Source organism: Dromaius novaehollandiae, chromosome 1 (assembly GCF_036370855.1).
Source record: "Dromaius novaehollandiae isolate bDroNov1 chromosome 1, bDroNov1.hap1, whole genome shotgun sequence".
Lineage (NCBI taxonomy): Eukaryota > Metazoa > Chordata > Aves > Casuariiformes > Dromaiidae > Dromaius > Dromaius novaehollandiae.
Window position 1 is genome coordinate 29,357,984 of NC_088098.1, and position 22,072 is coordinate 29,380,055.

At 36.6% G+C, this 22,072-nt stretch overlaps 1 protein-coding gene across 3 annotated transcripts in view; it reads left to right on the forward strand.

Annotated features, from left to right (window-relative positions):
- The window catches only part of PPHLN1 (periphilin 1), a 75,971-nt gene that overhangs the window by 38,013 nt on the left and 15,886 nt on the right, over nt 1-22,072 (forward strand). For all 3 annotated transcript variants that reach the window (XM_026117739.2, XM_026117740.2, XM_064507967.1), the window contains exons 8-9: nt 2,830-2,949; nt 7,035-7,175. In XM_026117739.2, coding sequence (XP_025973524.1) covers nt 2,830-2,949; nt 7,035-7,175 — 261 coding nt within the window. The remainder of the gene's footprint in view (nt 1-2,829; nt 2,950-7,034; nt 7,176-22,072) is intronic.

Below are 22,072 nucleotides of genomic sequence, written 5' to 3' on the forward strand. Positions count from 1 at the left end.
GTATTGTTTAAATGTTTTGCTTTCCTCTCCAGTCGGATCTAATCTCTGCTGTTTTGTTGCCAGAGGTTTGCCTATATCCACTGGCAGAGTTGATGTAAGCTACACAAAAATGAAACTTGATGTTTGATTAAAATCATTTCTCCAGACAGTAGAAATCTTTGTCCAGCATATATCAGCTGCAGAAATGAAGTATGCTTGTACTTCAGTGATATTTTATCACTTGTTTCTATAAGTCCTGAAATCTACCTGTAATACACTGTACCATCTATCAGTGGGGCCCCTTGGAGTGATGCCTGGATTACACTAACCAACTATGTTATATAAGTGTTTCTCTGACCTAGAAATATCAACAGCAAAAGTTTTGGTGAAACTTGATAAACATCTCTAGGGCCAGGGTCTTACAATTTAATTAAACTTGATAAATGAGTTAGATACTTTATTTCATAGCTTAAACGTGATTTCATAGCTTAAACATGATAGTTTTCACCACTCTAAGTTATAATTTACCTTTGAAATAATTATTAAGGTTTGTGCTTCCGCAGCAATATCTTTTTTCAGTGTAGTAACTGTATGCAAATCTGAAAGGTATTTTATCTATGACTTTTAATTAATTTTTTTACATATTCATGCATGTGAATTAACACATGTTGGTGTTATCTGATCTTAAGCATCTGTTTAGTTAACTGCTGCATGAAATCTTTTGTGTTTTTCTTTAATAGCTGTCTGGACTACAAGCCTTGGAGGCTGTATCCAACGTAATTAAAGCAAAAGGTAGATGTATGAGACAGGGAAATCTTCCCAGCAAAGATATCAGTAAGCTGACAGGTTTTTGCTGTTATTATATTATTCATAAGAAAGGGGAGGGGAGGGAACAACCACCAGGGCTTTTTTTTGTGCAAGCTTTTGGGTTCTTTTTGGTTTTTTGGGATTTTTTTTAAGATTATACTAGGAGGTGCATTTCTTAGTACTTTATAGCCTCAGTAGTTGAGGAGGTATGCAGATATTTTTCTCTGAGAAACATTCTCATGTTCCTTTAATTTTCCTTCCATCCTGTAGTTTATCTGTGGAAATACCATTATTTTGTTACATAAAGTGCACTGAGGACTTTTTTTTAATATGTAGACCTATAGATTTAACTTTAGTGAGATTAAATTAATCAAATTCTCTTTGCTGTATTCTAGCAGATATTTGAGTGGCTAGTTTCCACAAGCCATAGCTTGTGGAAATATTTTAAGTCATGTGAGATTTTATTTATCTTCGTCTCATGGAAAGCTGAATATCAGTGACAAAGATACTGGTCTTTTCTTTTTGTTGGTATTGGCCAGAGGTACATTTGAGGAAAGGGAGGAGTATATAATGGAACCATAATGCAAGATTTTTTGGCAGGTACAAAGAAGTCAGGCTGAAGGTACAAGTCAGGCATCCTTTGGGGAAAAAGAACATGGTGGGGGGGAAAACTTGGCAGCTAATAGTAGGTAGAGAGTGTAAGAATAATTATGTAGCTGGGAAAGGTGACCTAGACTACTTTATGAATTGTATCACCCTTTCTCTTAGCAACCCTATTAGTACCCTGTCTGCATATCAAATTTCTCTTAGATTATGTTGCCCCCTGACTTTTTTAATTCTGTAATTTATAATTATAGAAAAGAGGGATTCCTACCTGAGATAAAGGCATCTGATATTGAATCCCAGTGATATGATATTGAATCCCAAAGGGTTATATCCCAGCTGGTCCAGAGGTGAATTCTGTCTTTATGCTATACCACAGCAAAAGATGTGTGTGTTATATTTTACTTAAGGGAACCACAAAAGGTCTGAAGATGAAGCAGTCTTCCTGAGGGTCACAGTATTTGCTTCCTTTGCCTGCTTATCTAATTTCAAATGAACTGATGATAACTGGTCTGTGATTTTTGATTCTCTATTTGTTAAGTAAAGATAAAACGGCCATTGAGTGGGGATTTTGACAACCTTTCAGGCAGGAGGATTTTTTGCATCTTTTTTTGGATATCCATCTTAGTGCTGAAGTTTTTAATATTACAGTTGTATAGATTCTTGAATGGATGCTTTTATATATACAATTGTACAAATAAAACATCCACATGGTGGAAATGAGATTTGCAAAGTTAGCTGTTCCTAAATTGTTTTTGGTATGTGAGTATATGTCACTGTCTATTTGTTGCTGTATTGGTAGAAGCTAGATCATATTCTTAGAGCAAAATCAATTTTTAAATACTATTTATATGACCATTTCCATCTGAAAAGGTAGATTAAAAGGCCATAAAGCTAGGACTGATTCTACTATAAATGATGAACATTTATCCCAAGTAAAAATTAGTGATTTTTAATAGATGCATTTCTGATGGTTTAAAATATGTATAGAATACTTTCTGTCCCTAATTAACTTAGGTTGTATAGCATACGCAATGCTTACTATTTTTGTTCAAATCTGTTACAGCCTTTTGTCCTTGCAAATCGAGGTGAATTTTTGATTTGGTCCGCACTTGTATCTGACTTCCCCTCAGCTCCCGTTTGATCCAGGTTTCTTTAAACTCAGTAGAAGTATCAAACAATTTTTCTATTCTATCTACTCTGTGAATTTAATAACATTGATTCTGAAAGTAGTGCTTTTCTAACGTCTTATTGACATTCATTTATTTCTTTTTCTTTTTATTTTTTTAACGAATCAATCAGCAAATAAGATATCTTCAGCTTGTTTTTCTTTTAAAATGTTTTTGGGATCCGAATAACTGTTTCTTTTAACTTTCGAAGGTGCATTTCCATGTGTAAATATATTTCATTTTAAACCTTCACTATAATGTTTTTGTACAGGCCTTGGAAAAGAGCAACAGACTATCAGAAAAGGAACTTGCAGAAGCTGCAAGCAAGTGGGCAGCTGAAAAGTCGGAAAAGGCTGACGAAAGCAATTTACCGGATATTACAGAGTATGATGTAAGACAGGAGTATTCATAGATTGATTTTAAAATGCTACAACAGTAGACTCATTTGTTTTTTTCTGTACTCTCCTAAAAGTCACAGGTTGTAATTTACCTCTGAATTTGCCTGGCTGTGCTATTAAGTATTTGTTGAAAGGAAGAGAGAGGGAGATTAAAGCCTTGCGTTTTGTGATTTTTGTTATTTAAAAAGAAATCCATAAAAACACAGTAGGTTTTGTTGGTATAACTTGAATTCAGTTTGAGCTACAACTGACAAAACAAGGCTCCAGCTCCCCCAGGGGTTCTCCAAGGAACTCTTGCAATGGTGTAAGGTTGCATGCCTGCTGAGCTTCCTAAAATTAGTAAAGGACTTCTGAGTCAAAGTGTGAGTGTGCATTTAAAACGTAAGACTAGAAGGAAAACTGGTTCTTTGAGTTCAATTCCCTGCCATGGCAGCCTGCTATGTCATGTATTCCTTTCCAGAAAGTGGTCCTCTTCCATCTTAAAAATTAAGTTTTTACCCATGCTACTGCAGTTAGATTTTTCCAGAACCTTTTTTTTTCTTTTTATTAATACTCAACATTAATTAAACTGTCAGTTAATACTTCTTGTCCCTCTTTGGAGTCTATCCCTTGCTATGTTATAGCCTTTATCAGTCTTCATTTTGTTTTGCTGCCCTTGGATAGGTGATCTTTTTCGGATTCTGCTGCATGGGGAGAAGATGTATTTGTTGCTGCCATTCTGTCAGATACGATTTCTTTTACTGATCTGCTAGTAGAGTAGGCTCTGCAGGCATTTATTAATGCATGTCAGGGAATGGTAAGTAGTCTAGATTGAACAGTTTAAATTGAATTTTTCTGAACTAACCCATCTCATTTATTACTGAAGTTAATTTGGCAAGTGCTCATGCAGCTAGATTGGCAAGGGATTAGCAAACCTCTTGCTCTTCAGTTCAGCTGTGGATCTTGTGGTAAATATGCAAATATGGGACCTACTCAATAGCCTGAATCCCTGGTTGTAAGAGGACACAGGTTAGTGGAGATTGATGATGTGAATGTGTCTAAGTGTTCTCCAACCACTTAGGCGTTGTCTAGTGCCATTCCAGAAAAGAGTGGGCTTCTGAGAGAGCCCTCGTCATCTTATGCCTCTAAACCCTTTTCAGGAATTCCCTGTCTCTCTCATGAACATGTATTATGTGCCTTAAGGCTTTTAGTCATACAAAAACTGACTTGTGGAGTTGCCAAAGTTCACCCATCCAGTCTTATAAGATTGGTAGGCAGTAATTTCTGGTGAAGAGAGGGCATCAAGTCCTTAGTAAAGATAATGTTTTTGACTAGCACCTTTACCTCCAGAAGGAGACTTTTATCTGTCATTTAGTATAAACCAAATGTTGTGTAATGTCTCTTTTGTAAGATAGTCTGTTTTCATCCTGTGATCATTTTAGCTGTTCTTCTCTTCAACTTTAGATGAAAGTTTGAGATGATGGAACTTTGAGATGATGGATATAGTTTCTCCAGAGTCTTGCACATGCTGCTTCTCAGTCTCCCCGGAGATATCTTTCATAATGTATCTTAGATCACATGAACAGTTTGTAGCTGTCTTTGCAGAGATCAACTTGTCTGATTATAGTCATCTAATGGTTAGGTGTCAACAGAGAGAAGTCACATCCTGTTCTAGAGGCAATTCATTCTTGTCCTGCCTTGCATCTTTTGGCTCCCTCTACAATCTAGATAGTTTTTACTAGCTGTCTGACTCAAAAAGCTGGAGTGAGGTGAGAATAATTTGGGCCTCTCATACTAGTAGAATACCAGGCTGTCCTCTTCCTGTATTTCCAGTGGATAAGCTCAGAGCTTTTAGCACAAATTCTTCTTGGTTCTTGAGTATGTGACCTTTGTACTTCGCTGCCTTTTGTTATTTCTGCTACTTCAGTCTTCGAGATCATCCTACATTGTTTTCTGCTGGTTGCACCTCCCAAACTTGTTTCACATATCGCTACTGCTACTTTTTGTCCTGTAGGAAGGTTAATAAAACTCAATTTTCCTGAAACTTTGTTTTTCTTACAAAAACAAAATAGTACCTACTGTTTACATAGTCATATGTATTAAATTTATGATTAATGTGTTTGTATTTTATATTTGTTTTAAATAATTGGAGAGAAAACAGAAGCATCCTTGGAAGCATGGAATTTCCGCCTTATATTTCATGCTTGTGGAACTTAAGAGATAGGTTAGAGAAGTAAACATCATCATACGTAGCTGTTTTATTTATGAAGCTTAGACTACACCAAAATCACTAATATGTTCTGAATGCTTTGTTTACAAGATTGTATATGTTACTTCTTCAACCCATAGAACACCTATCTTGATCAGTTGTCTGCATGTGTTCTTGGAAAGTAGAGCAAAAAGTCATCCATTTATTAGTGAGCACAGATTAAGTAAAAAATTCATGAAAGGTGTGTGTTCTCAAGCTAGTACGTGGAAAACATATTGAACCCACAAACCTGAAGTCTGAATGTGTTTGACAGATTGTAAAATGTTGCGTCTCAGCCCAAGGTCATTTTTTAGTGTCTCTTTTCCTCAACACTCTGTGGTGATACTGTAATTGAAGAATTTACTTCCCTGTCTCCAAGTATCAGTTCCATGCTCCAGATCTGGAAGGAAAAGGTATTCCTTTGAGGTCAGTTTTCTAGGGGCTAATGGTCCCGTATCATCTCTTGTCCTTTCCAGTCCCACAAACATGAAAATTACTGAGGATATAGCACATGCAGAGCAGTTTTCTGTGACTTCCCCTGGCCATAGAAAAATTCATGTGCCTACATTGGTGTTCATCCGGGGCTGCTGAACCTTTTGGTCCTAGAAGTTCCTTTTTTGTGTGACTTGGGAGAAGGAGAGTATGCAGCCCCCTTTTTATAGAAATTCATTTCTTATTTCCTCTTTTTGTTGCCTTCTTTCTGTCTGCTTTTAAGGAGAGGAGGGTGAAGGGAACACAAATGGGCTGAGCATGGGTTGATGTCACCTCTTTCACTTACTAAGGTGTTGTGGTATCTACTGCACCACAGAATAATGAAATGAGGCCCTTGGGTAAATCAGTTAACATCGGAAATAACTCACTGGATCCATATTTATCTGGACTCTCAAATCATGTCCATTGGTGTAATAGCTGACTGTATCAATGATTTCTTGATGCTGGACAGGAAGGTCCAGTTAGGTAAATGAGCTATTCACTTTCCTCCAGGAAAAAGAAAGAGATAAAAGAGTTTTGAGCAGATGCTTATAGGATTACTTAAGTGTTTTCTTTCTAACCTTCTTCTTTTTTACCCTAATTAAGTCTTACAATTCTCCAATTTTTTATTTCCAAATAGTAGAAAATATTTTTATGCATCTTCCTCAATTCTCAGATCTTTTAACTGTTCTACCGTTCCATAAAACTGTTCCATAATATTGCATTTGAATGTGCTGTAGTAATTTTTTCTTTTTCCATCTTCTTGAAGTGAGAGTCTGTATTGTCTGAGGCAGGGGTACTGTCTTAATTCTGTCTTGAAGAGAGACTTATACAATGTTGGTACTGCTGAGATTTCTTCCATATTATTAGGAATCCTCTAAGTGAGTGTTTGATTTTGCTATACAGCAAGTAGCTGCATTCCTGTTTTTAGCCTATGGGTCTGAATGCTGCAAAAGTTCTTTTTGGTGGCCTTCTAGTTTTGTCACTGTTTATTTACCTGTGATTTTTATTACTTTTATTCTTTCCCAGAAAGCTATTCCTTTAGAAAGCTATTGTATTTTAGATTTCTTGCTGGTTGATGTTGTAAGTATCACACATCCAAGCTCTTTACTAAAGGAAGACAAGGTAAAGGTTATCTGACATCATTCTTCTTGCACAGTTAAAAGACTGAGTCACAATTTTTTTTTATGTTGTCACATTATCTATGGGTTCTAAATCCCATACCTGTAACTGCTACTTGGTAACAGTAATACTTCACTAATAGTCTTGATGAGCAAAGTTTTATCTAATTGAACAACTGTATTTGGTGTTTTATTTTCCTCTCATATTTTGAAGTCTGTATTTTATTCTCAAAAATGTGAAAAATCTTTTTCTTTTAAGGCTGGATCTTCAGCTCCATTATATGTTGAACAAACAGAGGAAACGGAAACAAATATAACGGATAGTACAGAGTTATATGAGGATGGCCTGCTCCTTGGCCGTTCAAAAGCAATTGCAACTAAGACCAAGGAGATTGAACAGGTGAGTCCTCTAGGCTTTTTGGCACTGATACACTGCATGTGTAATGGTTTGCTATGCTCTGTGTTTAACCTGCTAGAAATATGTTGGTATCTTTTTTTCCTCCTTGGAGCATAATATTAATGTAATCTGATCTCTTGAGATGGTATGATGATAACATCTTGACCTATTTAATACTTGTACGTTACTGAAGAACTATGAAATTCATCCATATACAAGAATTAGTGGTGGTTTTCTGTAACTTATGTGCAATAGCTGTTTATTTTTCAATCTAAGAAAATAACTGTTTCTTTGAAAAATTGCTTCAAATTCAACCATAACACAAATATTTGAAACATACTTAAAAATATGGTTTTATGTGAGATCAAATTATCAGAAATTACTTTTACACTGTAATACTCTTAAATTGAATACTTACAATATGGGATTGAACCCTACAAATCGCCTAGCTCTTTTTGTTTTTTGCTTTAATCAAATTTGAATCTCAATACCTTTGCAATTATCTGAAAATTAAGAACTTTTAGATGTTGCCTTAATTGCAACATTTTATATTTGGATGAGGGAAGGATATTGTCTAATATATCGTACTATTGTGCTCAAAAATGTTCTCTTCTGTCACTTGTTGAGTACTTGCAGATCTATTTAATATAAAGTGAGATTTCTGTTTCTCTTCCTCATAACCTTGATCTTTTGAGGAATTTCAGTAGAAATTTATTCATCTTTCAATTAGTCTTTAATATCATGTCACTGCAGGTTAAGGAAAATATCTATAATCGCCTGTTGATTTTCATGCATAAACAGTGAAACGATTGTGTGTTATATTTCTGTATCCTTCTGAAGTGGGGTTTTTGGAGTAAAGCATTCTGACTTTTTTTTTTTTTTAAGACAACTTTGCCCAAATCCGGAGACTTGCATGAAAAGTTTATGATTTGGGTAGGAGAGGTGACTTTATTCAAACTTGCTCTGCTTTAAAAAGTTGGCAGTATGTGCCAATGATAGGTTGAAAGGAAATGCGGATCACTTACCTCCTCATGGTTATCTAAGAAAATAGCTTTCTGGTCTTGTCCTAGGTAATCCTCTAAAGCTTATTTGGGGTCCTCATTTTCCTTATTAATTCTAGTGGTCTTTGTTCCATTGCCTGCAGGCCCATTTCCTGTACTGTAACACTGCTCCTTTTTCTTGACACTTTAAAGTCAAATTCCTGCTCGGTTGTTTTTGTTTCAAATTTTTATGATGATTTTGCGTAATCGTGTATTGTTGTGTTTTCTGCTTCACATGTTGTAACTACTAGGGTCATGATGTAGTTTGTGTGTGTCTGATCACCAGTTTGTACAGGGAATCAGCTACTGCCAAATATATAATTTTTGACTGTTTAAAAACAACAGACCGAAAATACTGAAGAAAAGGGGCAGATTTTGAGAAAATAGCAATTGTGATCATTTTGCTGATACTGTTAAATCTGTGATTAGTTTATTTCTGGTGAAGGTCTACCTCCAGGTCCTAGCGATAGGCTTATAGTCAAGGCTGATGAAAACTTCGGCATAATAACATGAGATCATCTTGAAAAGGACATTTGTTTTTATCTGTTATAGAGTTGGCACTTATCTCTAAAGAAATCTAGCTTGTGCTTTGCAAAACAGAAAACTTTTAAGAGCTTATCTCAGAATAGCCTGAGGAATAATTTAAAGATTTTGATTTCATAGAACCAGTCTCTCCTGTTGTTGATTTGAATATTGAAGCTCTCAGCTTCCACAGAATTAAAATAAGATTTTTAGAATGATACTAGAAGCATCTTCCATACATTTTAGTCAACTGAACAAAATCCTTTTCTTTCTTTTTTTTATATAGAGAGATATGGATTTAATCAATTAAACTGAACATTGTCAGGAGACCTAGAAATTTTTCAGGTAGATGTTTAGAAGTAATTAATTGCTACTTCAGCAATATGTTGAATTCCAGAAAATTTAATACTTAATGTTTTTCATGATTGTAAGCTTTATGAAGATTCACAGTATTTCACAATCTCTTTGTAGAAGTATATGCACTGTCCCAGTGGTTTGTAGTTGTCAGGATCTAAAAGTTAATTATGTTTAATTATGTGTGATTTGAGTGCTCCAGTATTGACAGGGAAGGAAGAAAATGAGCTGACAGTGGAATGGAAACTAAATTTTTAGTCTCATGGTGAACTTCTTACTAAAGGTTTTTTGATTGAACTTCTCGATATAATTTATATTTTGTTGTTATTTCTGTTTAATTTAAAGTATGTTTCTGGTTTTGCACAGTAAAATTGCAGTCCTTAGCATGCAATTTTTAATACTATTACTAGTTATACTGTATTGCTTATACAGCATTGCTTATATAGATGTAATATTTAAATTTTAAAAGTTAACTGCAGACCTAAATACACTTTAGGAAAAAAGAGATTGACTTGATAATTCATAATAATAAGTTAAATTTCATTCAGGTGCCTACAATAGCTTCTGAATACCTAGATTTAATGTATTATTTCTGGAATGTCTTTTTATGTAAAGGTTATTGTAATAAAATACTCATTGCAAAGAATAATGCTGCAGAAAATGGTAAAGTTATGATCCTGCAAAGTATGATTCCTAAAAGATTGGCTTACCGACCATTAGCCCTTACTGGACAACCACAGAAGTGCAAATGGGAGATGACAGGATTGAAATAACTCCTTGTGTCAGTGAGTATGTGTCTGAGAATTGGTGAGGGTCCAGCTAGTGTCTAAGAAAGCGAGGTTTGATTAGAAGGCTTGACCCATTAGACCCCTTCTGGTTCCATCTCCCCAGGGGTTTTTTTGCTTTCTCTTGAAGCACTAGACCTAGTAATGTCTCTCTTTCTGTTCATATTTAATCTTACCCTCATTCCTGAGTGTTCTTCCTGTTCTGAACTCCTGATAAATGCTGTGTGCTTTGCTGTCTCCCCATTCATCTGTTTCCAAAGCTACAAGCAGGAAAAAAAAAGAAAAATTTTCAAAATACGTACTTATAATTCATAGAATGGTACTATTTCAGATAAATCCAGAGGCAAAAACTCTGCCGACAGAATACACACTGTGTGGCAATGAGCAAAGTCTGTGCTGTACTGCAGAGAAACAGCCTGGTGCACATGGAGAGGGCGCCTCCTGGTATAGTCTGTCATTTCTCTGAAGAAACAAACAAACAAAAACCCTTAAGCAATTGAATGAAACATTCATACAGGTGTTTTGTTTCAATAACTCAATCTCTGTGTCTTATTTATCACTCATGTTTTGGTTCTTTTGTAACCTACCCCTCCTTTCTTTTAAGTTGCAATGACATAGTCACCAAATTTAGAATCTTGAAATGGAACGTGATCTTAAACGGTCCCTATGACTCATCATCAAAATATTGTATGATAGACTTGTTTGATGGTGGACTTCATGTCAAGCATTCATGTCTAAATTATGTAATTCAGAAATATATATAAAGAAATACAATTCTTTGCATGCCCATTAGGATAGGGCAAAAGTTTTTCAACTGAGAAGTGCAAGTTGCTATTTGTTGTTTAGTGACTACCTAGTGCAGACCTGCAGTTGCTTTGCAAGTATTAACTGAGGCTAAAACAAATGGAAGATTGTAGAAGTTGTGATCATGCATGAAGACTCAGAGAAGTCTGGATGTTGTCTGCACAGAGCCAGGAACTATCTGTATGATTCCCAAACTAGTAAAACTCCAAACCATATGCTTGAATTTGAAGTCTGCCAATATTCCTTGAGAACACTGAACTGGGACAACAGATCCTGGAAGCCTCTGGTCTCTTCTGTGAAATGACCAGCATGATTGTGGAATCATGGAAGAGTCAAGTTTGGAAGGGACCTGTGATGATCATCTGGTCCAACCTTCTCTTGAGAGCAGGGCCTAAGATTAGGTAATTCAGGGCCCTGTCAAGGTGAGTCTTGAATATTTTCGGGGGAAGGAGATTCCACCATTTCTCTTGATGACCTATTCCAGTGTTTCACTGCTCTTTCTCTGAGACTGTTCCCATCCCAGTCCTGTTCTCCGGAAAATCCTTTTTTTCCAGCACTGCAAGGGCCTATTCGCTGCTGCTCTCTGCAGTCTCCTGTGCCCACCTTGAGCTGCAGGGTCCCAGCATCTTGCTACAATCCCTTCTCGCAGCTGGCCTCACCTGCATGTCAGGCCCTGCTCCCCAGCACAGGCTCAGCGCTCTTGAGGAAGGGGCTGGTTCCCCTTTCTGCCCTGGGACACTGGGCCCTGCTGCTATGTCCTTGGCAGAACGAGATCTTTCCTGGCACCTCTCTGCCGTAGGCACTGGGAAAACTGACCGTTTCCACCCTGCTGGTGCATTTTCTTTTCAATCTTTATCCTTCACAGAAGGAACATTTTGCAGCATAAAGATTTATCTCATGTATGTTTTACTGCAGGCAATAATTGGGTCTAGACCTTAGTGGTGGCTTTTGACATTCTGTTTGTAAATGGTCAGATAATGCAGAACATTTTTTGAAAACAAAAAGCGTGAAGTAATTGTTGTGTTTCAGTGGGAGCTAGGCACTTCCTTATGTCTTTAAAAATGTCCTTCCCTCCTTTCCCCACAGTCATAACCTTGAAATTTGTTGTTATAAGTTGTCCCAAGGTGATGGGGTAGAACCATTTAAGTTGATGTTTGAAAGATTGGTCTAGTTACTTGAAAACAGGGTAACAGAGAATTTTGCTCTGACAGAACACAGGGTCTATGAATGGTAATAGGCTGCTGGTATAATAGTTTCATGCACTTCTTATATTTTTTGATCTATTTGGTCTATTTTTTGATCACATGCAGTATGGATATATTGTTTTGGAGTTATTTTTGTTTTTATATAGTTAAGGATCAGCTTATGCTTTTAGCACATAATGTGCTGAAGTGTGTTTTGGTTTTGTTTTCTTCCTCCAATGTGATGATAAATATGTCCCTGGTGTTACAGTCACAATTGGAGCAATTCACTGTCAGCGTTACACAAAAGGATATCTCTTTGTTTTTCCTTATGAGCGTGAGTAGCAGGCATTCTTGAGGTGTACTTCTGCGGTCTTATCTTGTCTAGACATCAAGTCTGCACCACTGTATTAACTAGTCCATTATTACGTGTCCAGTTTCCTAAATGTTGCATGTACAAGTTTCAGTGACATAAGTTACCTCTGAAAATCTATTATTTTCTGAAGACTAATTTCATGAAATAAGCCAAGTACTTTCCTTGATTTTGGCAAAAAAAATCAAGCCTCTCAGTTTCTGAATGAGATTTGACACTTGGATGTCAATTCTTCTGTTACCACAGAGCTCTGGCATTGAAGAAGGAAACATAGGAATGAATTTCTTTTTTTGTCTTTTTTTGTTTTTTGGAGTTACCACTAGGCCTGGTTAATTACTGCTGACGGGACACTTTCAGTGGAATGGTATTTTTAAATGTTCAGCAGATATATTTCATGTATTTCAGTTATATACTATTTCAGTATGTTTCAAATTGATAGTATTTCAAAATAATCTAGCTGTCTGAACATTCTGAAATATTAATTGCTTGTTTACTTGCCCTTATTTGATAACTTTTTTACTGGAAGGTGCTGAAAATCACAGATTTTTCAAAGTTTGCATTTGAAAGTTCACAAATATGATGCACGAAAAGTAGGTAAAAGGGTGTGTGGCCAGGTCAACAGACTATCCAGATTCTAGTTCCAGATCTGCTGTGCAATTCCTTCGCAGTTTCAGGCTACTTACTTGCAACTCTGGCCCAAAACTTATAGTTAAGTGAGAAAAACAGCAAGGTTTTAGCAGTTGTCATGAAGAGAAAAATGTTTCAGAAGAATTGTTCCCTGTTCTCATGCTTTGTCAAATTTCTTTTTCTGATAAGATTTATGTGGTAGTAACTGAATTACCTGTGTGTGCATTTAACACTTTTTAATGGACTCTGTTTGCTGGAGGTGCTGTTCTGAGAGAAGGAGAAGACTGATAAATCAAAGTGAAACTGTTCATTGCTAGTCTTTGTTTAAGAAAGTCTTGTTTTTAATATCACACCAGGAAAACAATATATAGGGATTTCTGTCATGATAAAGTGTACCTTCTGTAGTTTACAGAAGTATACCTACATGCCTTTTTCTCCTCTCAGCCCCTGTCCTTTGTTAATCTTGGAATAAAGAAAATGGATTAGGATGTGCTTTTGGTCGCCATGTCTGATTGTAGTACATTGACAGCATGCACTCTTCATCTGCTTTCTTATTTCAGGCCCAGTGCACTGAGTAGCCATTTTAAAGTTGTAGAGTATTAAATACAAAATGTATTTTTCAGTTCCCAGGATGTTAAGTAACTTTAATCTAGGACTTCCGATTTCTATTTTTAATGTTATGTGGTCTGAGAGGAAAAGAAAAGAAAAGAAATTATCCACAACTTGTGCTGTTGATGGGTCAATGTAGACTCGAGAGATTGCACAGGGAGTGGAAATGAAGAAGGCAGACAGGTTTGAAGTACTGTGAGTGTCTTTCAGAAACTGAGGAAGAGAGAACCGTCACTGGTAAAGATAATCACTGATTGATCAGAGAGGTATGAGAGGCTGAGGAAGAGAATTCAACAAATGTATGGTTGACATTATCAACCATGTAAAGGCAAAAGAGGATCTAAATGGGAGGTAGCTTCCAGATCTTGGACAAGAATAAGCTACTGAGAAACCATAGTAAGTTAGACATACAGTTTGGCAGTTATAGTAAAATAAGAAATAAATTAAACCAATGGGAATCCAGGAAGGAATGAAGAGGGAGAATCTCAAAGCTGACCCTGGTTGTACCTTTTTTTCTGCCTTCAGCTGAGCCAGGGGAACAGGTAACTCTTCCCTTAAATTAGCTTGCTGGTCTGCATGTGCTGTAGCTTCTTTCAGTCAAAATGATCTAGGCTAGGAAATAATATCCTAATGAAAATATGAGTTAAGAGGTAAGTTAAGAGGAACTGGAACAGTAACTAGAGAGCACATTAAAGGTTGTATCTGATTCTGAATGAGGTCAGACATGCTTTGTATCTGATGGGAATAGCCCAGACAAGAGTCATAGGCCAGATCAGAGTAGAAGATTGGGAAGCGGTAAATTTTGGTTTCCTTAGATTTTCTATGGCACTTCAAATTTTCCATTCCTAATGTACAGTAGCAAAGCTTTAATGATGAACTCATCATTGGTCTAATCTGGTTGTTTCAGGATGTATCATGCTTCCTCGGAGCTTGTTTACTTAAATGTAAGAGGTTGTTTAAGTGTGTTGGTTTATTTTTTCCTAACCAAGAAAATCTTTGTCTTGGTTTCTGGTATCTTGCCTTAGGCTTCTCAGAAAAATTGATGATGATGATTCCCTTTCTGAATGATATCATCTGCCTATGGACTTGTTTCATCCTTTTGTGGTATATTAGTTTCCTTGTATTAGTACTTTCCTCCTTATATACTGGGTAAATCATGTATTGTTCTTTACTCATTCTTAGGCACATCTTTCTTTTTTCTTTCATATTAGTTTTGAATTGCTAAATTTACTAGTCTTTTAACACTTATTTTAGAATCCCTTAATTTTTTAAAATCAACTTTATTATCATGCTTATTTGTATCCTTATCCAGTGTCCTTAAGTTTTTTTTTATACTAGAGTGCTTCAATTTCCTGAATATGAGCTGTCAGTTAGAAATACGCATTTTCATGTTTATTGGGACTGCAAGATGGAGAAAGCAAAGGCTTTTTATTAGTATCCTTGTAGTATCATTGATTCTTCTTGCAAATATGGGATTGAAAGCAGGAAACCGGTAATGGGATGTGAAACCTCTAGCTCCTTTCCTTTTCTTGTGATGGAAACACTATGATTTAGAAGTTACAACCCTTCACTGTCCAGTTGTATAGCTATATTCTATTCCCTTTCCCCGGACATTAGTGAGTTATTTGGAAAGCACCGCAGTGTTTGTAATTACAAACTGCTGCATATGCAAAGTCAATGCAACTCACTCATTTTACTTCAGTACCTAAAGGTATAGTTTAATAAGGAAACGCGTTATCGTGTTTCAGTTTTCTGCTGGCAGCTTTTTTCATTGCAAAGCTGATAAAAAGTGATTGTTGTTATTTAAGATGTAAATCTTGGAGCAATACTTTTTACAGAGTTTACACCATGTTGTATGCATGTATACAGTAACAGCAGTGTATTTTCATTTTTAGAATACATCAAATAAATTAGATGGAATTCACCTTAAACTGTCCAGCAATATCTTTCAAAGTTAAATAATGATAAAAAGTTAATTTTGTGTTATCTTTTTACTATAACAGTTTTTTGCCTGTGCTAAGCACATTATTTTGAAGTTGGTGAATGCTGGGGATTCTACCTCTTGACAAATCTAGTCATTGATAAAATTTTTGATCTACTGATGCTTGATTTACATGATCAAACAACACTGTAGATTCCAAGATATTAAACAAGGTGATTGCTTGTTTACAGAAGTTAGAGTTTGCTAGTAGACCTCTGGAAGACTTAAATGGGAGAGTGGTAGTAGTTAGGTATTTGACAAAATTGCTGTACTTAGAATGGATGAAAATATGAAAGAGGATTGTACCTATTTCAGTCAGTGACCAAATGTTCACGTTTGAAAGAGAAGACCTATTTCTTGGTCAGATAAAGTGAAAATCTAAGGAACTGGCCATAATTTTTTTTCAGTCTATTGCCAGCAACGATTGTTTCATTTAAGGTATCTTATTCTATAGTAAGAAACCAGCAAAACTCACAACAAGATGGAAAAAGACTTAGAAATTATAATACTGAGTAGGCTAGGAAGAAGAAAGATTAGTTTCAAGAGGTGATGATTGTAGACAGGATTGGAAAAGGTGTTAGGAAGAGAAGAAACTGTCTAAAAAAATGTGTGGGCCTTGAAATATAGTTAGGAACGAATTATGAGAAATTGCCTACTGGAAAAATTGTCAGAAGTTAAGGTGCTTGAAAGGATAAACAAAACTGACACTGAAGAAACTCCTCAGAAAAATAAAGGATAAAAACAAAAATGGGAAATAGTTTGAGCCTTAATAAATAAATAATAATTAATAAAGGAAGTCGTTTCTGTGGGGTTACTGTTTTGGAGTTTTTTAGTAACTTTAGTTTAATTGAGAGGATAGAGGTACAGCCTCCTCTCCTCATTGTCCAACCTTATCTCTTGCTCGTTCTTGCTTTACTGAAGGATGCTGTGTATGTGAGAGGTGGGTTTGGTAGTGCTGTTGGATTTATTATTCAACCGTCTTAAGGATGGAAGACAAAATCGTCTCTTAGTTGCCTCAATGCACTGATGCTTTAAGTTTTAACTTTTTAGCATTTTTGTTTCTTATAACTGCTGTCTCTTGAACATGGCATCTTTTGAATTTCTAAGGATATTTCAGCATTGCTGAACAGATGGAAAGGGAGGAAAATCTGTTGCTTCCTGGGTTAAAACAGAACAAGAAAACACAGAGCCAGTCCTGTATGCCTGATAACTAGATCAAGAAATTTGAATCGTCTCCGAAATAGCCCTATCCCAAAGAACTACTATCTAGCTTCTGTTTTTTACCCACCATGACACTAATTTCACATCAGCTCTATGAATATTCTCAATGCAGTTTGTGTTGATCTTCTGAAAGACTTATTAGAGATAAAATAGGGATCCAAATGACACTTCAAACAGGTATGTGTCAGGCAGATGGAGAAGAGTGTCATAAAGGAAAGGAGGTTGAGTTTCACAAAATCCTGTGCAATGATGGGAAGGTCGTAACTGAGAGAACATGTAAAAACCCCTGGTAGGTGGTAAATGGTGAATGAAATACAGTGGCATGAAGGTAAGAGACAGTAGGGACTTGATGTTTGGCACAGAAGGCAGTTTCTTTTCCTCCTGTACAAATGAAAGCTTTCAGGCCTGGCAGGGAGGTTGCAGTAGGTAATGCCAGAAGAGCATCACACAGAGAACCTGTGGGTAGGTGGGGAAAATCTGCAGCAGGGTGAATCTGCAGTTTTATATCTTCTGAGATATGTGTTATAGACTGCTGGGCTGACTTTAATGTAATACAAGTTTGTTTTTTTAGAAGACAGCTTTGCTGGTGCACATGGTTTAATCCTCTGAATTTACTCGATTTCTAATATGAGTTGAATGTATCACACATTCACATACAAACAAAGGACCATTTTTGACTAAAGACATCCTTGTGATAGACTGTATTTATCACTTGGTTCTAAATCTTCTATTTGTTTTTATATTTTGTAACTCACACCCTTCCTTTGCTGGTATCTGCTTTGTTTTTTTTTTTTTTTTAATTTTATTTTAAGAAGTTAATTCTGAAGGGGTTCAGAATTAGGAACTTACTTGCCTAAATGATCTGAAAAAACCTTTTGTGGGCTTTTGCTCAGGTTGGATGGAGGGTATATCCGGTAAATAGGGGGAATCAGTGTGTGAAGCCTGCCAGGATAGCTAAAACAGCCCCCATGGAGAGGACATAATGGAAATGAGCTACTACGTAGTATGTATCATGTAGGGCGATGTCTAGGGAGGAGTTTGCTAGTACGATGCCAGTTAGACCTCCGATGGTGAACAGGAAGATAAAGCCTAAGGCTCATAGAATAGGACAAAGGACCATTTTTGACTAAAGACATCCTTGTGATAGACTGTATTTATCACTTGGTTCTAAATCTTCTATTTGTTTTTATATTTTGTAACTCACACCCTTCCTTTGCTGGTATCTGCTTTGTTTTTTTTTTTTTTAATTTTATTTTAAGAAGTTAATTCTGAAGGGGTTCAGAATTAGGAACTTACTTGCCTAAATGATCTGAAAAAACCTTTTGTTGCATAAGTAGCTTATGCATGTGTTTCTTTTGTAATTTAAGATTATAAAAACATTAGATTTTTATCTGGGAGTATAAATGACTAATGCATATCATCATTTATCACCAACCCACAAGAATCACTTTCCTGTTTTGTTTGACTCCTATTTACACTGATGGTGTGACTTTTTCAATCCTCAGTAATTGTCTGGACATACACTAGTATGGACGTCGCAGGTTTTAATGGTACACTTCACAAAAGATGGTGAATAAATGAGGGCCAGGTTCCCCACAGATTGAAGATTTTGCAATTGTAGCATGCCCATTTCATCTTGTTACTTTATGACTTGAAAGGTTAAGAGAGTCAGTTTGACTTGTTAAATCACAGAAATTGAATACTGAGAAACGGGTCACGTTGTTCATGTTTCTTGAGCTTCTTATGCTTCTTAAAGGGCTGTTTTTGCATTAATTTTCTGAACTACCAAACTTTAAATATTGCTCTGAATGACACTAATAACCCTTAATAGATGTGTGTGGTACTGTTTCTCCATAGTTTAATTGATGTGCTATCAATCTTCACTCTCTCCTTCCGTCAAGGAGCTTAAATGTTTGGTTTCATCCCAATACTTTTATTGTCGTATGTACTTACTTGACCATAATTATTCCCCACAAGCCTTAGTATTGTAGATAACTTACCTATACACTCTTTTGGTCATATGCTACCTAAATAAAAAATCTCCACATAAGCATTTTAAACACAAAATCAGAATAAATTAGGATGTGCTGACACAAGCTTTTCAGTGATCATCTACAATTGGAAAATTGCCCATTTTTATTGCTTTTTCAGCTTGGCTTCCTGGGGAAACTAGCTTATGCAATCACAGTGTATCTGTGTTGCCCTATCTTTTGAATCTATTGTCAGGTTTCAACTAAATTCAATTTAGGCATAAATCAAGATGATTAGTTCCTACAAGTTTTATGAAAAGGGGCAACAGGAGAAACTGTAAGAGTTTCAATGGAGAAAGACCATAGTATGATTGTTCCTCAGAGACATCTTTTGCATCTCAGAGACATCAGAGAATCCCCTTAAGCAAATGCTGCAGTTGTTAGAAAAGTTTATACCTTTGCAGACCTCAGCTGCACATTAGAGTTTGGCAATTTTAGTTTAAGAAATTATGTCCTTGTGCTGTACTGTCCTGTGTGCTGGCACAATGCTTTTTGTGGGGTCCAGCCATGAATCGGATCAGGAAAAAAAATTTAAAGCCTCCAGATGTTTCTTTAACCAATTTTCTGATTCACAGTGTGGTTCCATAAATGTGTCTGCTGCCAGAAGTGAGTTCCCATGCTATGTTGTGCATCTAGAAGAAATGATGTGTCTGCTGTCTCTGAACACTTAGTATCTTGAAAGCATGGCCTTAGACACCCAATGTTGGTTAATCATGAGGCACAAATCTACAGAAAAATGGTTTTTGGTAGTTTTGGCATTTGCGCAGTGACAGAGTGTTCCTTTTTGTCGTAGAGAAGACAAAACTCTAAAAAATATTTCTTTTTCATTGCTATCTAAAGCTGCCATGACCAACACTCTCTTCTTCCCTTTGGACACCATGCCGTTTTTCAATTTGTATAGCCTTGGTTCTACATATTTTGGAGAATTTGCTCAGTTGAGAGCATTCATTTGTTGCTAGACAATCTCATAACAGCTGCTTCCAGCTTCCTCGTTGGATCAAAACTTTGATATAGTTATGAACTGTGCTGGTACCCACCTGTACAAGCCCCTGAAGTTCTTTCATGGATCTCAGCAGGAAAGAGCAGTCAAAAAAAACAGTATCTTTGGTTGCGAGCCAGCTTGGTTTTGTTAACTAAACATTCACTTTTCATTCATACACAAATATCTTACATATATTTTGTTTGAGTCTTTGCACTTTTAGGAAAATGGACAGCAAAAGATTTTTGCATGTTTTATTTATTTATTGCCTGTGAGCTGATGCGATGATGTCCTGGAAGTATGCAATTACAGAGAAATACCCTGCACAGGAGCACAACTCACAGTGGCATGAAGCTGAATGCTCTTTTGAATGCTTCTGTTACCTGTCACGAAGCAGGATGATTACAGCCAAGACTTCTGTTACAGTTTAAGATACTGTTTCTTTGTTCATTGGCAGAACCTGTAGGTTCCTGCTTGAACCCTCTAACTAGATTACTTCTGCTGGTAGGCAGTCTCACCCATAGCTCTCCAAGCAAAGGGATGGCAACTGCACCTTCCTTGAATCCAGGCAGCGACTGGTGTATCCCCTTTTGTTGCTGGTGTAACAAAAGCACAAGCTTTTTCTCTCAGGTGAGAGCTGAACCAGCGTAGGAAGGCAGGTGAATGTCAAGTTAGGAATCTTCCTGTCTAAGTTGTTTTTCTATGGAGAGAGGTGGACTGTGCCAGCAAGGGGAAGATGGAAGGAGGACTGGATGCAAGTGAGGATGTGGAATGCAGCAGTAAAAGCAGGGAAGAGTTTCTGAGGAAGAGGTGGAGTGGAGCTAAGTCTGGCTGAGGGAAGATGTGACCTCTGAATTAGAGGGTGGAGGAAGTCTGGAAGAGATGAAAGGACTTGTGGTGACAGAAGGGTTGAGAGGCTGGGAATTGAGAGTGTGGGAAGAATTGAATGAGGGTGGAACTGGACTTACAGTTGACAATAAGATTCGTGCCAAGATCAGGAACGACAGCCAAGAGGGTGGGGAAAAGAAAGAATAGAGGAACAAGAGGAATATGGGTGGAGATGGGAATTAATTCCACAGGAGAAGCTCTGAAGCCCATGGGCAAATGCAGTGGAGTTTCTCCCTGGCTGGAGGGTGGAGACGCTGTATCATGCAAGAAAACTCGTTTCTATTTCTAGTGCCAGAAACAAGTGGGGAGGAGTTGGGTGCTTCCAGCATGGTGTCTTCCCCTCCATGTACCCTTGGGGTGTCTACAGAAAGCTACAATCAGAAGTCAGGAAATGCAACGTTGCTGCACTGAGTGCCTGAAATCGCTTGCTGAGGGATTTGTCAAACATGTCGGCCATTGCTGTTTGTCCTCTTGTCTCTGTCTGGTTTGGTTTAATTTACTATATTTTTCATCAATTAAAAATCAGAACAATAGAAGTAATTTCTTAATGTAACTCTAAGTTTCAAACAGAACTAAATCTTTTTACTCAAACGTACATCCAGATTTAATTAAGGCATGCTTGAATTCTTTTTTAAATACTTCTCGTTTTTTCTGATATTTAGGACTGGGCATAATTGTGGCTCACTGTCCAGTTTCGTGGTTTTTTTTTTTTCCTTACAATGCTGTTGTAAGATGTTTTCTTGCAACAATGTTTTCTCTGAAATCGGAAGCAAAGATAAACTCTTTGGGATTCTGTTTCCTGTTTCACTAAAGTCAATTAATGTTTTTTTTTCTCTCTCTCTCTGAGTTTCTAGTAACAGGATACCTCAATGTTTAACTCTGAGCAAAACTCTCTGACTCGCCCTTAATTTGGTTTAGGCTATCGTTTTCTTTAGCCATTTATAAATGACATGTGCTTTTAGTAACACAGTGAAATGTTTCATAATACATGCAACAAAATTATTGGCCTTATTATTGTTGCAAGCTCCGTATGGATTGAGAATTACATCTGCATTCCAAATGTGACAATTATCATCTATGCACTAATAAATACACAGTAAAATGATTGTAGTGTTGAGTCATTAACATACTAATCCAGATGTGATTAGTTTAAAATTGCCAATTTATACTTGATTTGATAAGACAGATTTTTTTTTAATTAGTTTAAACAAATGCATTCTTGGTCTGTGTGTGAATTTTCTACCTCATTTATCAGCCACTATTTGGAGAATAATGGGGAGGGTATCAAAAAATCTTCAATTTAAAGTGTCACTTTGATTATATTATCTTTCATGACCCAAAAAAGTCATGAGGGAGGCACTGTTTAAAGACTACTCCTCTGTATTTTAAACAGAGTGGGCTTTTTGCTACCAAGAGAAGCTTGTTTCATTATAGTAAGTTGGCTCTGGAGCCTTTTAACCCATGTAGGTGTTACTCATGTGGTAAGCATCTAGAGGAATGGTTCTG